Source organism: Salvelinus fontinalis, unplaced genomic scaffold (genome assembly GCF_029448725.1).
Source record: "Salvelinus fontinalis isolate EN_2023a unplaced genomic scaffold, ASM2944872v1 scaffold_1679, whole genome shotgun sequence".
Lineage (NCBI taxonomy): Eukaryota > Metazoa > Chordata > Actinopteri > Salmoniformes > Salmonidae > Salvelinus > Salvelinus fontinalis.
The window spans coordinates 1-16345 of NW_026601888.1; the positions used below are offsets into that span (position 1 = coordinate 1).

At 43.6% G+C, this 16345-nt stretch overlaps 1 protein-coding gene across 1 annotated transcript; it reads left to right on the forward strand.

Moving 5' to 3' along the window:
* Window positions 1–2373: 2373 nt before the first annotated feature.
* On the forward strand, window positions 2374–15885 carry LOC129849779 (calcitonin gene-related peptide type 1 receptor-like). Its single transcript, XM_055916538.1, has 13 exons — window positions 2374–3428; window positions 3684–3837; window positions 4286–4396; window positions 4711–4823; window positions 4925–5016; window positions 5532–5658; window positions 10516–10669; window positions 10838–10898; window positions 11032–11098; window positions 11404–11457; window positions 11531–11695; window positions 11845–11886; window positions 12028–15885. The coding sequence occupies exons 1-13, from the start codon at window positions 3378–3380 to the stop codon at window positions 12256–12258; spliced, it is 1422 nt and encodes a 473-aa protein (XP_055772513.1). The 5' UTR covers window positions 2374–3377; the 3' UTR covers window positions 12259–15885.
* Window positions 15886–16345: the final 460 nt, after the last annotated feature.

The following is a 16345-nucleotide window of genomic DNA, read 5'->3' on the forward strand; positions in this document are numbered from 1 at the left end:
TCTTCAGGTGTCCTAGCTACACAGTGGAACACTTCAGGTGTCCTAGCTACACAGTGGAACACTTCAGGTGTCCTAGCTACACAGTGGAACACTTCAGGTGTCCTAGCTACACAGTGGAACACTTCAGGTGTCCTAGCTACACAGTGGAACACTTCAGGTGTCCTAGCTACACAGTGGAACACTTCAGGTGTCCTAGCTACACCGTGGAATGGGCTTGGTGCCCCTGAATGTGCCCCTTTACGAGAGAAAGCACTGTGTGTTGACTAGGGTTTTGGACAGTGGAAAGATTTGGGTACATTTCCAGGGGTGTGTTGGAGAAGGACATAAGTTAAACAAACTGTCAGAGGGTTGACAAGTGCTTCCTGATTTAGGAGGGCTGGGATGGGGCTACTGCAGGAAAGTGAGAAAGAGAGGGGGGGAGAAATAGAGAGAGACAGGGATAGGAGAAGGAGAGAGAGAGGATGTTAGGGGGGGGGGGGGGGTAAATACCTCCATGTTTCCTTGGTTCTGCCAAGCTCTCTCACAAACTCTCTCTCCTCACCCCCTCATGAATTCCATTAATTTGGTACTGTGGAACCTTTGGGGGTGTTGGCCGACTCAACCCTTCATGTTATGACCCAGGAAAGCTTGGAGAGGAAACCCTGACATGTCTCTCAGGCCCCTCCCTGCTGTTCCTCCCTGCTGTTCCTCCCTGGTGCTTCAGGAAGGGCACAAGGTTATCATGGTTGGGCCTGCTGTTATTCTGCTTGGCTTCAGAGAAGAGAAGTGCTTTTGTCTTATTGCCAAGCTGATGGTTTAAACCTGACGCTGCATGTTTGGGGAACGGCCGTCGCTAGCTCTGTTTTTGTTTTAGATAAAGATAGCTAATGCATTAATATCCAGCGGTGGGAGTTTGAGTAGCCGAGATCCCTGTGGATTTACAGTCAGGTCCATAAATATTTGGACATTGACAAAGTTATTATCATTTTGGCTCCGTACGCCACCACAATGGATTTGGAAGGAAACACAGCATATTGGAGTTGAAAATAAATTACATTTAAATTAAATAATGAATGTGAGATGAAAGTGCAGACTTTCAGCTTTAATTTAAGGGTATTTACCTCCAAATCGGGTGAACGGTGTAGGAATTACAGCACTTTTTATGTGGCCCCCCAATTTTAGGGGCTCAAAAGTCATTGGACAAACTAACATAATCATAAATTATATTGTGAGTTTTAATACTTGGTTGCAAATCCTTTGCAGTCAATAACTGCCTGAAGTCTGTAACCCATAGACATCACCAGATGCTGGGTTTCTTCTCTGGTGATGCTCCGTCAGGCCTTTACTGCAGCTGTCTTCAGTTCCTGCTTGTTCTTGGGGCATTTTGCCTTCAGTTTTGCCTTCTGCAAGGGAAGTGCATGCGCAATTGGATTCAGGTCAGGTGATTGACATTCCACTTCTTTGCCTTAAAAATGCATTGGGTTGCTTTCGCAGTATGCTTCGGGTCATTGTCCATCTGCACTGTAAAGCAACGTCCAATGAGTTTTGAAGCATTTGGCTGAATCTGTATACAAGGGAACCAATTCCATTGGCAGCCATATATGGCCATTAAACTACCTCCACCATGCCACAGATAAGGTGGTATGCTTCGGATCATGAGCAGTTCCTTCCCTTCTGCATACTCCTCTCTTCCCATCCGTCTGGTACAAGTTGATATTTGTCTCATCTGTCCATAGGATGTTGTTCCAGAACTGTACAGGTTTTCTTAGATCTTATTTGGCAAACTCTGATCTGGTCTTCCTGTTTTTGAGGCTTGCCAGTGGTTTACATCTTGTGCTAAACCGTCTGTATTTACTCTGGTGAAGTTTTCTCTTGAATGTTGACTTTGACACAGATATGCCTACCTCCTGCTGGGTGTTCTTGATCTGGACAACTGTTGTGAAGGGGTTTCTTTTCACCAGGGAAATAATTATTCTGTCATCCATCACAGTTGTTTTCCGTGGTCTTCCGGGCCTTTTGGTGTTCCTGAGCTCACCAGTGTGTTCTTTCTTTTTCAGAATGTACCAAATAGTTGATTTGGCCAAACCTCATGTTTTATCTCTCTGATGGGTTTGTTTTGATTTGTCAGCCTAATGATGGCTTGATTCACTTTCAGTGACAGGCTTCATATTGAGGGTTAACTGCAACAGATTCCGAATGCAAAAGCCACACTTGAAATCAACTCTAGATCTTTTATCTGATTACTTATAAATGAACTAATGAGGGAATAACACACAGCTAGCCATGGAACAGCTGAGCAGCCAGTTGTCTAATTACTTTTGGTCCCTTAAAAAGGGGGGACCACATATAAAAAAGTGCTGTAATTCCTACACCATTCACCCGATTTGGATGTAAATACCCTCAAATCAAAGCTGGAAATCTGCCCTTTCAGCTTATATTCATTAATGAATTTAAACTGTGGTTGACAGTTAAAATAATAATAACTTGGTCAATGTCCGAATAGTTCTGGACCTGAATGTGTGTGATAGACAGATTTATATTACCCACTACTCGCTATGTACGTTATCTTAGTTTTACGGGTAGTATATTTGTCAGTTGGTGCTGTTCCCTTCACAGATGCTATTGGGCTGCACCTCCTTGTGTATTTTATTAGTGAGGAAAGGGCCAAAGGGGCCGGTTCTGGGTTCAGTTCTGTGTGATTGATGGCTTCATCACATCAACACGTGTCTCTTTAATGCTTTCAAACCAAAACAAGTGTATTTGGAAATAGACTCAGACGTTTTGTTTACTGACATGGATGTGATAGGGTAGTTGGCTATGTCAGTGGTGACATAACCAGGGGCGCAACTTTGGTTTTAGAAGTGTGTGAGGGGGGGGACATTAATATTTTTTTTACGCATGGGCCTAAAGCAGACCATTGCCTCGTTTTGTATCACATTCCAATGATAAAACTGGGGGGACAAAAATGCAATTTCAGAATGTGTGGGGGAGCATGTCCCCCTTGTCCACAGTGAAAGTTGCGCCCCTGGACATAACATTCATATAAGTGACAATGTCATTGATAATAATGTAATTAATTTATCATATGAGTGACATAGCAATCAATCATATGAATGGTTAATCTAGATTGATCTATAAAGGTTTTCTTTAAAAAAATTGTTTTAGTGGTTTATTATGACTGTGATCTCTCTCCCTCTTCTCCCTGTTTCTGCAGTATTTTCTCCCTCTCTCTGAGACCGATAGGGTGATTATTGCAAGCAGTCTTGGCTCTGAGCCATAGATAGCAGTTCGCTTGGCTGGGAGTGAAATTTTCATCTCAGTAAAACCCCTTCCACCGTTCACAGTCCTGCTGACCTGTCTCTATCTCTCCTCCAGGACCCGTTGACAGCAGAGCCAGGATGGATGCTAACGGCATATTCTCACTTCTGTTGCTGTGTTCTGTCACTGAGGTAATATACTCACCCAAGTTGTGAAGTCATTTACCCTTTGTCCTCGATATGCCTTTTATAAACTCACTGTGGCATGCAGAGTGAATATGGTTCCTCTTGAAAGTCGTTAAAACATGATCATAACTCATATTTAACTCTCAAATCCACACTTTCACTCTCTTGATTTGGTTTGATACGCTAAAATACTCTATGATCATCTCCTTACCTGTCCGTGAGTGTATCGTTTCCTCTGAGTGTTAGCCGTTTTTTTCTCAGCTGTGTGTGTTGGCGAGCCCTGAGGGGAATGACTCCCAGCAGCACCATACCCAGAACGTCTACCACGACATCGGTGTCACCAGGAACACCATAGTCACTGCTCAGTTTGAGTGCTATCAGAAGATCATGAAAAACGACAAACACAACAAAATAGGTAAGGGTCCCTTAAGGGTGGTGTGGTGCAGGTTGTAACGGGGGTAGCTCATTTGTTCAATTTCAATCTCATGATTTGCATGGTAGAGTATTTCAATTTACTCTTAGCATATTCCATTTGAATTTGAAACAATCTTCAGTCTTAACTGAAATGGTCCTAACCCCAGTGAATATCACCTTCTAAGGAACAGACCCCCCAGTTTCAGTTTCAACTTAAAAGTATGCTTAAAGGGATACTTCCGGATTTTGTCTAAATCTGTTTCCCTAGAGTCAGATGAACTTGTGGATACCATTATTATGTGTGCAGTATGAAGGAAGTTAGAGGTAGTTTCGCGAGCCAATGCTAACTAGCGTTAGCGCAATGACTATGGGTATCTGCTAGCATGCTCATTGCCATAATCCCGAAGTATCCCTTTAAACTGTGTGTGTTGTTGTGTCCCTTCACTCAGGGCCAGTGTGTAACAGGACGTGGGATGGCTGGCTGTGCTGGGAGGACACAGAGGCAGGCTTCACTACAAACCAACACTGTCCAGACTACTTCCAAGACTTTGACACAGCAGGTCTGTATTTTGCACCCTGGCTGGTCTCTCCAACCCAACGACATTGAACAGAGATTATTGTATGACTGTATGAGGTAATTAACGAGTCAACCTGGCTATTCTCTGTTAGGCTTTGAGAGAAATGTCCTTTGCTATCTTCAACATTCATTTTAGTATGGATAAAGGGATGAAAGTTATTCTCATGAATGGATATCGCTCTTTTTGAATGAATGCTGTGTTGATTGCTGAGATGAGCGTGTCACACCTATCCACTCTTCTGTTGACTCACGTTGGTTGATGCACTACACCACTCACCTTCTGTTTCTAATCACCAGAAATGGCGTCCAAAGTGTGCAGTGAAACGGGTAATTGGTTTCTACACCCGGAGAGCAACAGGACATGGACAAACTACACCAAATGTACGGCATACACCAGCGCAGGAAGAGTGGTAAGAAAAGTGACCTTTTGATAAGCTTTTTAATGTAGTTAAATTGTTGTGGATATTATATTGTAATGCATGTTAGGTTGACATGGTGTATTCTTTCTCAGACAGCGATGAATCTCTACTACCTGGTTCTGATTGGACATGGACTGTCGCTAACGTCATTGTTCTTCTCATTGGGAATATTTTTCCATTTCAAGTAAGTTACTCTGTTAGCCCATCAGTATGCTCCTGTTTTATATTCCTTTTATTCATCTTTATTTTAACATGGTGTCATATTGAGACAAAGTGTCTTTTTCAAATGAGCCCTGCACAATATAAACACACATATCAACACAAAACCCAATAAAATACAAAATTACAAAACATGATCATAAAAAACTAACACAATCTTCACTTAGAGCATTCCCCACTACTGTTTTAAATTATATAGAAATAAATATAAAATATAGAAATATATATTAATATATATATATGGTGTTTTTCTTACTTTAGATTGAATAATTTAATTATTTTCTATGGAAAGAAGGAGGAAAAAGTCATTCATACGGGCCTACTCATAAGGAGGCATTGACGACACAAGCGTCATAAATGATGTGGGGAGAATGTATTTATAAGGACTTGTAAGGAGTTTAACTCAATAAAGAAAGTACATTGATCCCCTTCCATTGTTGTCCATTCAGCATACGGATATTTTCTTTCTTTCCCTACCAGGAGTCTAAGCTGCCAGAGGATAACACTCCACAAAAACCTATTCTTTTCATTTGTGTTGAACTCAGTCATCACCATCATCTGGTTGACAGCGGTGGCTAACAACCAGGGACTAGTGCAGAGCAACCCTGTGAGTATGATGACTAACAACCAGGGACTAGTACAACCCTGTGAGTATGATGACTAACAACCAGGGACTAGTGCAGAGCAACCCTGTGAGTATGATGACTAACAACCAGGGACTAGTACAACCCTGTCAGTATGATGACTAACAACCAGGGACTAGTACAACCCTGTCAGTATGATGACTAACAACCAGGGACTAGTACAACCCTGTCAGTATGATGACTAACAACCAGGGACTAGTACAACCCTGTCAGTATGATGACTAACAACCAGGGACTAGTACAACCCTGTCAGTATGATGACTAACAACCAGGGACTAGTACAACCCTGTCAGTATGATGACTAACAACCAGGGACTAGTACAACCCTGTCAGTATGATGACTAACAACCAGGGACTAGTACAACCCTGTCAGTATGATGACTAACAACCAGGGACTAGTACAACCCTGTCAGTATGATGACTAACAACCAGGGACTAGTACAACCCTGTCAGTATGATGACTAACAACCAGGGACTAGTACAACCCTGTCAGTATGATGACTAACAACCAGGGACTAGTACAGTACAACCCTGTCAGTATGATGACTAACAACCAGGGACTAGTACAACCCTGTCAGTATGATGACTAACAACCAGGGACTAGTACAACCCTGTCAGTATGATGACTAACAACCAGGGACTAGTGCAGCACAACCCTGTCAGTATGATGACTAACAACCAGGGACTAGTACAACCCTGTCAGTATGATGACTAACAACCAGGGACTAGTACAACCCTGTCAGTATGATGACTAACAACCAGGGACTAGTACAACCCTGTCAGTATGATGACTAACAACCAGGGACTAGTACAACCCTGTCAGTATGATGACTAACAACCAGGGACTAGTACAACCCTGTCAGTATGATGACTAACAACCAGGGACTAGTACAACCCTGTCAGTATGATGACTAACAACCAGGGACTAGTACAACCCTGTCAGTATGATGACTAACAACCAGGGACTAGTACAGTACAACCCTGTCAGTATGATGACTAACAACCAGGGACTAGTACAACCCTGTCAGTATGATGACTAACAACCAGGGACTAGTGCAGTACAACCCTGTCAGTATGATGACTAACAACCAGGGACTAGTACAGTACAACCCTGTCAGTATGATGACTAACAACCAGGGACTAGTACAACCCTGTCAGTATGATGACTAACAACCAGGGACTAGTACAACCCTGTCAGTATGATGACTAACAACCAGGGACTAGTACAACCCTGTCAGTATGATGACTAACAACCAGGGACTAGTACAACCCTGTCAGTATGATGACTAACAACCAGGGACTAGTGCAGTACAACCCTGTCAGTATGATGACTAACAACCAGGGACTAGTACAGTACAACCCTGTCAGTATGATGACTAACAACCAGGGACTAGTACAACCCTGTCAGTATGATGACTAACAACCAGGGACTAGTATAACCCTGTCAGTATGATGACTAACAACCAGGGACTAGTACAACCCTGTCAGTATGATGACTAACAACCAGGGACTAGTACAACCCTGTCAGTATGATGACTAACAACCAGGGACTAGTGCAACCCTGTCAGTATGATGACTAACAACCAGGGACTAGTACAACCCTGTCAGTATGATGACTAACAACCAGGGACTAGTACAACCCTGTCAGTATGATGACTAACAACCAGGGACTAGTACAACCCTGTCAGTATGATGACTAACAACCAGGGACTAGTACAACCCTGTCAGTATGATGACTAACAACCAGGGACTAGTACAACCCTGTCAGTATGATGACTAACAACCAGGGACTAGTACAACCCTGTCAGTATGATGACTAACAACCAGGGACTAGTACAACCCTGTCAGTATGATGACTAACAACCAGGGACTAGTGCAGTACAACCCTGTCAGTATGATGACTAACAACCAGGGACTAGTACAGTACAACCCTGTCAGTATGATGACTAACAACCAGGGACTAGTACAACCCTGTCAGTATGATGACTAACAACCAGGGACTAGTACAACCCTGTCAGTATGATGACTAACAACCAGGGACTAGTATAACCCTGTCAGTATGATGACTAACAACCAGGGACTAGTACAACCCTGTCAGTATGATGACTAACAACCAGGGACTAGTATAACCCTGTCAGTATGATGACTAACAACCAGGGACTAGTGCAACCCTGTCAGTATGATGACTAACAACCAGGGACTAGTACAACCCTGTCAGTATGATGACTAACAACCAGGGACTAGTACAACCCTGTCAGTATGATGACTAACAACCAGGGACTAGTACAACCCTGTCAGTATGATGACTAACAACCAGGGACTAGTACAACCCTGTCAGTATGAAGACTAACAACCAGGGACTAGTACAACCCTGTCAGTATGATGACTAACAACCAGGGACTAGTACAACCCTGTCAGTATGATGACTAACAACCAGGGACTAGTACAGTACAACCCTGTCAGTATGATGACTAACAACCAGGGACTAGTACAACCCTGTCAGTATGATGACTAACAACCAGGGACTAGTACAACCCTGTCAGTATGATGACTAACAACCAGGGACTAGTGCAGTACAACCCTGTCAGTATGATGACTAACAACCAGGGACTAGTACAGTACAACCCTGTCAGTATGATGACTAACAACCAGGGACTAGTACAACCCTGTCAGTATGATGACTAACAACCAGGGACTAGTACAACCCTGTCAGTATGATGACTAACAACCAGGGACTAGTATAACCCTGTCAGTATGATGACTAACAACCAGGGACTAGTACAACCCTGTCAGTATGATGACTAACAACCAGGGACTAGTATAACCCTGTCAGTATGATGACTAACAACCAGGGACTAGTGCAACCCTGTCAGTATGATGACTAACAACCAGGGACTAGTACAACCCTGTCAGTATGATGACTAACAACCAGGGACTAGTACAACCCTGTCAGTATGATGACTAACAACCAGGGACTAGTACAACCCTGTCAGTATGATGACTAACAACCAGGGACTAGTACAACCCTGTCAGTATGATGACTAACAACCAGGGACTAGTACAACCCTGTCAGTATGATGACTAACAACCAGGGACTAGTACAGTACAACCCTGTCAGTATGATGACTAACAACCAGGGACTAGTACAGTACAACCCTGTCAGTATGATGACTAACAACCAGGGACTAGTACAACCCTGTCAGTATGATGACTAACAACCAGGGACTAGTACAACCCTGTCAGTATGATGACTAACAACCAGGGACTAGTATAACCCTGTCAGTATGATGACTAACAACCAGGGACTAGTACAACCCTGTCAGTATGATGACTAACAACCAGGGACTAGTACAACCCTGTCAGTATGATGACTAACAACCAGGGACTAGTACAACCCTGTCAGTATGATGACTAACAACCAGGGACTAGTACAACCCTGTCAGTATGATGACTAACAACCAGGGACTAGTACAACCCTGTCAGTATGATGACTAACAACCAGGGACTAGTACAGTACAACCCTGTCAGTATGATGACTAACAACCAGGGACTAGTACAGTACAACCCTGTCAGTATGATGACTAACAACCAGGGACTAGTACAGTACAACCCTGTCAGTATGATGACTAACAACCAGGGACTAGTACAGTACAACCCTGTCAGTATGATGACTAACAACCAGGGACTAGTACAACCCTGTCAGTATGATGACTAACAACCAGGGACTAGTACAACCCTGTCAGTATGATGACTAACAACCAGGGACTAGTGCAGTACAACCCTGTCAGTATGCAAAGCAGCACTAATTATACTGTACATGTACAGTACCAGTCAAAAGTTTGGACACACTTACTCACTGGCCTAGAAGGCCAGCATCCCAGAGTCATCTCTTCACTGTTGGCGTTGAGACTGGTGTTTTGCGGGTACTATTTAATGAAGCTGCCAGTTGAGGACTTGTGAGGCGTCTGTTTCTCAAACTAGATATTCTAATGTACTTGTCCTCTTGCTCAGTTGTGCACCTGGGCCTCCCACTCCTCTTTCTATTCTGGTTAGAGCCAGTTTGCACTGTTCTGTGAAGTGATTAGTACACAGCGTTGTACGAGATCTTCAGTTTCTTGGCAATTTCTCACATGGAATAGCCTTCATTTCTCAGAACAAGAATAGACTGACGAGTTTCAGAAGAAAGGTCTTTGTTTCTAGACATTTTGAGCCTGTAATCGAACCCACAAATGCTGATGCTCCAGATACTCAGCTAGTCTAAATAAGGCCAGTTTTATTGCTTCCTTAATCAGCACAACAGTTTTCAGCTGTGCTAACGTAATTGAAAAAGGGTGTTCTAATGATCAATTAGCCTTTTAAAATTATAAACTTGTATTAGCTAACACAACGTGCCATTGGAACACAGGAGTGATGGTTGCTGATAATGGGCCTCTGTACGCCTATGTAGATATTCCAAAGAATATCATCCGTTTCCAGCTACAATAGTCATTTACTACATTAAAAATGTCTACACTGTATTTCTGATCAATTTCATGTTATTTTAATGGACAAAAAATGTGCTTTTCTTTCAAAAACAAGGACAATTCTAAGTAACCCCAAACTTTTGAATGGTAGTGTATATTAAAGGTGTAAATATATTAAAGGTTTATATATTAAAGGTACCAACCTGTTTCACAAGAACAGAATTAACTTAGGATGTAAATAATGAGCAAAGCATTTCCAAGCTCAGTAGACAAAAATGTCTGCTCAACCATAGACTGTTAGTTGACACTGACGGGGGATATTCCAGGCTGATACTAGTTCTGCTACCCCACCACCAGGTGAGCTGTAAGGTGATCATGTTTATTCACCTGTACCTGTTTGGCTGTAACTACTTCTGGATGCTGTGTGAGGGCATCTACCTGCACACACTCATCGTGGTGGCCGTGTTTGCTGAGAAACAGCACCTCATGTGGTACTACCTGCTTGGATGGGGTACGTGAAGTTACCACAAAACCACGAACTAACGAAACAATTAACTATAACACGATTATACAACGTTTGCCTTTTTAAGGGACGTTTCTAAATGTTCATTTCATGTTGAATTACAGTTGTTTGTCCATTATGTCATCCATTAAAATCAATTATTGAATCATCTCCCAGGATTTCCACTCATACCTGCATTGATTCATGCAATAGCACGAAGCTACTACTACAATGATAAGTAAGTATTGTGATAACTTTCTCTCTGGTCTTTGAGAAGTATGCCATTCTCTGCCACATACAGTAATTCATGGATAAGCCATGTTATCCACATGAGTCAAATATCTCTTGGCATCTCCCTCTCTCCTCCACAGTTGTTGGATCAGCTCAAACACATCCCTGCTCTACATCATCCATGGTCCCATCTGTGCTGCCCTGCTGGTGAGCCCTTCTTTAAGCCACAATTCCAAGTACAATAACTAACGTTTACGACCATCCCTGTTCTTTTCCTTGTGTGATCACTGTAAACAGAAGAGTCATCAACCTCAGGTCTCCTTTACACTCTGGGTGGGACTTTAAGTACATTTACTTTGAACATAATGTGCTGGTCTCTGGCTGGACTCATTGGACACATAGGCTTATTTCCAAAATATCTCTCTCTCTCTGTCTCTTCTCCCCCTCCCTCTCCCTCCCTCCTACCCCCCTTCTCTATCTCCCTCCCCCTTTCACTCCCCCTCTCTCTCCAGGTGAATCTGTTCTTCCTGTTGAACATTGTGCGTGTCCTCATCACCAAACTGAAGGTAATCCACCAACAAGCAGAAGATAATTTCCTCTATTTGCTGTAACAAATGGACTAATAAAGTTGTATTTTAGGTGACCCATCAGGCTGAATCTAGCCTCTACATGAAGGCTGTGAGAGCCACCCTGATCCTTGTCCCTCTCCTGGGCATCCAGTTTGTCTTGTTCCCCTACAAACCCCAGGGACGCTTCGCCTTGGAGATCTACGACTACATTATGAACATCCTCATGCACTACCAGGTAGGACAACTCTAGAACATTCTCACATTTCTAAAACTCTAGAGACCTTCTAGAACTTTTAACTCAACTCTAGAAGTTAAGTTAGAGTAGTGTCCCAAACTGGTTAGTGTTATCTTCTTTGTGCTGAAGTATACTCGTTCTATCCTCAGGGTCTCCTCGTTGCCACCATCTTCTGCTTCTTCAATGGCGAGGTAAGACTTCAGCGAGATATTACGTCAATTCTGAACTAACTCTCCATCAGAAAGCTGAGTTGATGCGACCATAGTTACATTGATAAGGTATAACGTTGAAGCAATGTCAACTTTTGTCCGATGGAACTTTCTTTCTTCCAGGTCCAAGGTGTTTTGCGAAGGCACTGGAACCAGCAGAGGATCCAGTTTGGCAGTAACTTCGCCCACGCAGACGTCTTCCGCTCAGCCTCATACGTGGCGTCATCCCTGACGGAGGTGCACCGCTGCTACAGCATCGACGGGCACACCGAACACATGAACGGCAAGAACAGCTACCACGACATCGAGACGGTGACACCTACCATACTCCGGTCGGACAACCCGTTTGCCTGAGGCCTGAGGCTGAAGGTCGAAAGTCACAGGCCTTGGGTCTGTACAGTTACACAGTGGCAGTTAAACTTTCAGTTGAAATGACTGCAGACAATTTGGAGCTCTTTTTCCACCATAGTCTAGAACATTTTACATTGCATGAACATTACATGAACGTTTATAGGGAGCACTACTCAACCTCTTCATCTGGTAAATACAGTTACCTTCAACTGATTCACTTTAACTTTATGAGGACTGAATAGGCACTTAACTAGAGACACATGTGTAAAGGAATGGACACTACCTGCACTACCTTAAGGGTATTAGTGTAAGGAATAAATCTTGCCGTTTCATCCTGTGGACTGAAGAGCCTGCGACTCTACAACAACCTCTAACCCAAGAGCCTGCGACTGTACAACAACCTCTAACCCAAGAGCCTGCGACTGTACAACAACCTCTAACCCAAGAGCCTGCGACTCTACAACAACCTCTGACCCAATAGCCTGAGACTCTACAACAACCTCTAACCCAAGAGCCTGAGACTCTACAACAACCTCTAACCCAAGAGCCTGAGACTCTACAACAACCTCTAACCCAAGAGCCTGAGACTCTACAACAACCTCTAACCCAAGAGCCTGAGACTCTACAACAACCTCTAACCCAAGAGCCTGAGACTCTACAACAACCTCTGACCCAAGAGCCTGAGACTCTACAACAACCTCTAACCCAAGAGCCTGAGACTCTACAACAACCTCTAACCCAAGAGCCTGAGACTCTACAACAACCTCTGACCCAAGAGCCTGAGACTCTACAACAACCTCTGACCCAAGAGCCTGAGACTCTACAACAACCTCTAACCCAAGAGCCTGAGACTCTACAACAACCTCTAACCCAAGAGCCTGAGACTCTACAACAACCTCTAACCCAAGAGCCTGAGACTCTACAACAACCTCTAACCCAAGAGCCTGAGACTCTACAACAACCTCTAACCCAAGAGCCTGAGACTCTACAACAACCTCTGACCCAAGAGCCTGAGACTCTACAACAACCTCTAACCCAAGAGCCTGAGACTCTACAACAACCTCTAACCCAAGAGCCTGAGACTCTACAACAACCTCTAACCCAAGAGCCTGAGACTCTACAACAACCTCTGACCCAAGAGCCTGAGACTCTACAACAACCTCTGACCCAAGAGCCTGAGACTCTACAACAACCTCTAACCCAAGAGCCTGAGACTACAACAACCTCTAACCCAAGAGCCTGAGACTCTACAACAACCTCTGACCCAAGAGCCTGAGACTACAACAACCTCTAACCCAAGAGCCTGAGACTCTACAACAACCTCTGACCCAAGAGCCTGAGACTCTACAACAACCTCTAACCCAAGAGCCTGAGACTCTACAACAACCTCTAACCCAAGAGCCTGAGACTCTACAACAACCTCTAACCCAAGAGCCTGAGACTCTACAACAACCTCTAACCCAAGAGCCTGAGACTCTACAACAACCTCTAACCCAAGAGCCTGAGACTCTACAACAACCTCTAACCCAAGAGCCTGAGACTCTACAACAACCTCTAACCCAAGAGCCTGAGACTCTACAACAACCTCTAACCCAAGAGCCTGAGACTACAACAACCTCTAACCCAAGAGCCTGAGACTACAACAACCTCTGACCCAAGAGCCTGAGACTCTACAACAACCTCTAACCCAAGAGCCTGAGACTCTACAACAACCTCTAACCCAAGAGCCTGAGACTCTACAACAACCTCTGACCCAAGAGCCTGAGACTCTACAACAACCTCTGACCCAATAGCCTGAGACTCTACAACAACCTCTGACCCAATAGCCTGAGACTCTACAACAACCTCTAACCCAAGAGCCTGAGACTCTACAACAACCTCTAACCCAAGAGCCTGAGACTCTACAACAACCTCTAACCCAAGAGCCTGAGACTCTACAACAACCTCTGACCCAATAGCCTGAGACTCTACAACAACCTCTGACCCAAGAGCCTGAGACTCTACAACAACCTCTGACCCAAGAGCCTGAGACTCTACAACAACCTCTGACCCAAGAGCCTGAGACTCTACAACAACCTCTGACCCAAGAGCCTGAGACTCTACAACAACCTCTAACCCAAGAGCCTGAGACTCTACAACAACCTCTGACCCAAGAGCCTGAGACTCTACAACAACCTCTGACCCAAGAGGAGTACTGTGCAGTTAACTTGTTGTGCCTACTGGTGATATAATTACTTCCATTCTATAAAGGACAAAGGAAACCTAATGTAGATGGACCTTAAGCACTGGATGATGTATTAAGATGGGCAGGCTCTTTATGACAAGACAAGTAACTAAAGGTCACAGTGGATGTTTTGATACAGTGTACAGTTACAATTGTTTTCTTTTACAGCAATTAGCATTGAATGTGTTATCATGTGTTGTTGTCTGTGGTTTGAATTTGCATGGTCATTGATGGCTACTTATTTATAAATATGTTACAGTAGTACAAGATGGACCACCCATTAGAATGTTCATTTCCTGTCAATGTATTTCCCTGTCCAGCGGTCTTCTCCCTTCTGTCTAGACTAGGGTTTAGTCCATCTGTGGGAGTTTATGTCTGGCACATAAAATGACCTTGGTTTTGCCTCAGTTTTATCTGTCATAGTTGAAAGTATGTAAGTCTTGTTTAAGTATGTAAGTATTATTTTTTTCATAGAGTTGCTTCATATCCAAATGCTGGAGAGAATGCTGCTCACACGTGGATACTTAATGTAGAGGGAGAGAGAGAGAGCGCGAGAGAGAGTAAGATAGAGAGAGTGGGGGGGCAGAGAGCGGGGGGGAGAGAATGAGACAGAGAGAGAGAGACGGGGGAGAGAGAGAGAATGAGATGGAGAGAGAGAATGAGACGGAGAGAGAGAATGAGACGGAGAGAGAGAATGAGACGGAGAGAGAGAGAGAGACGGGGAGAGAGAATGAGACGGGGAGAGAGAGAGACAGAGAGAGAGACGGGGAGAGAGAATGAAACGGAGAGAGAGAGAGAGAGAGACGGGGGAGAGAATGAGACGGAGAGAGAGACGGGGGGAGAGAGAGAAGGACAACGTGTTTGTGTTTCCTGTATATTTCAATATGTATGTCTATGGATATGCCAATATAGAAATAGAACATGTTCAAGGAGGAGTCTGTAGGGTATTTATGTTTCTCACTACTCAATTGAGTTACCTATCAACCGTGGTATGTCATGTGGATTTTGTCAGAACTGTTTTCATGAACTTTGTTGTAGTATTGTATACCTTGATATTGTAGAGCTGCAGTTCTGTTTTCATTATACATGATACCTGATGGCTGGGTCTGACATGTATTATGGATGGTGTCTGAACTCAGAGTAATGTTCATTTGGTCTGTGGTAGTCAGGGATAGGATATAGAGTTCAGAACAGACTGTTTTGTGTTCTACTCAATACTGACTTTTACTTAGGAACGCTTCAGGCATGATTCTCTGTTCTTCTCTGAATTGAATGTTTTTCCTTGCGCTGAGTGTTGACATTGTACAGGTGCCAAACTGTTTATTATTTTTATTGTGGGGAATGCTGTACTGAATGTTTGTGAAGTGTAATGCAATTATAGATCCTTAACAAATGTTGCTTTGACACTGCTGGTTTGTGTTATTCTGTACTGAGTTGTGAAACCAACACTGATGGGCTGTTGTGCACGCAGTGTACACACATACACACACACACACACACTCACTCACTCACACACACACACACACTCACACACACACACACACTTACTCTAAAACATACACACAGATGAGAGACATACTGTATACAGTACACAGTCCTAGACAAGCTGTTGGTCCGTAGTGGAAGTGTATCAAAACTATCTGTGGGGTCTAAACAATTTTTAGCCTGGCTTCAAATCCTTCTCCTCTTAAATGAAGTCAGTGGTCATTTAAGCACTTCAAACAACATGTGTGATCAGTTTTATTGGATATGATACATGTGTGGTCTGTTTTTATCATCATCTGTGCTTTGAACAAATCTTGCTGTTGCATGAAATGAGTGTTGATTGCTATACTACAAACAGTCCCATTTGTATTGATTCATTGG

Coding starts and splice junctions, on each gene's coding strand:
- LOC129849779 (XM_055916538.1), top strand. CDS start 3,378: ATGGATGCTAACGGCATATTCTCACTTCTGTTGCTGTGTTCTGTCACT. Junction 11,458..11,530: donor TCCTCATCACCAAACTGAAG/GTAATCCACCAA, acceptor GTTGTATTTTAG/GTGACCCATCAGGCTGAATC. Junction 11,887..12,027: donor TCTGCTTCTTCAATGGCGAG/GTAAGACTTCAG, acceptor TCTTTCTTCCAG/GTCCAAGGTGTTTTGCGAAG.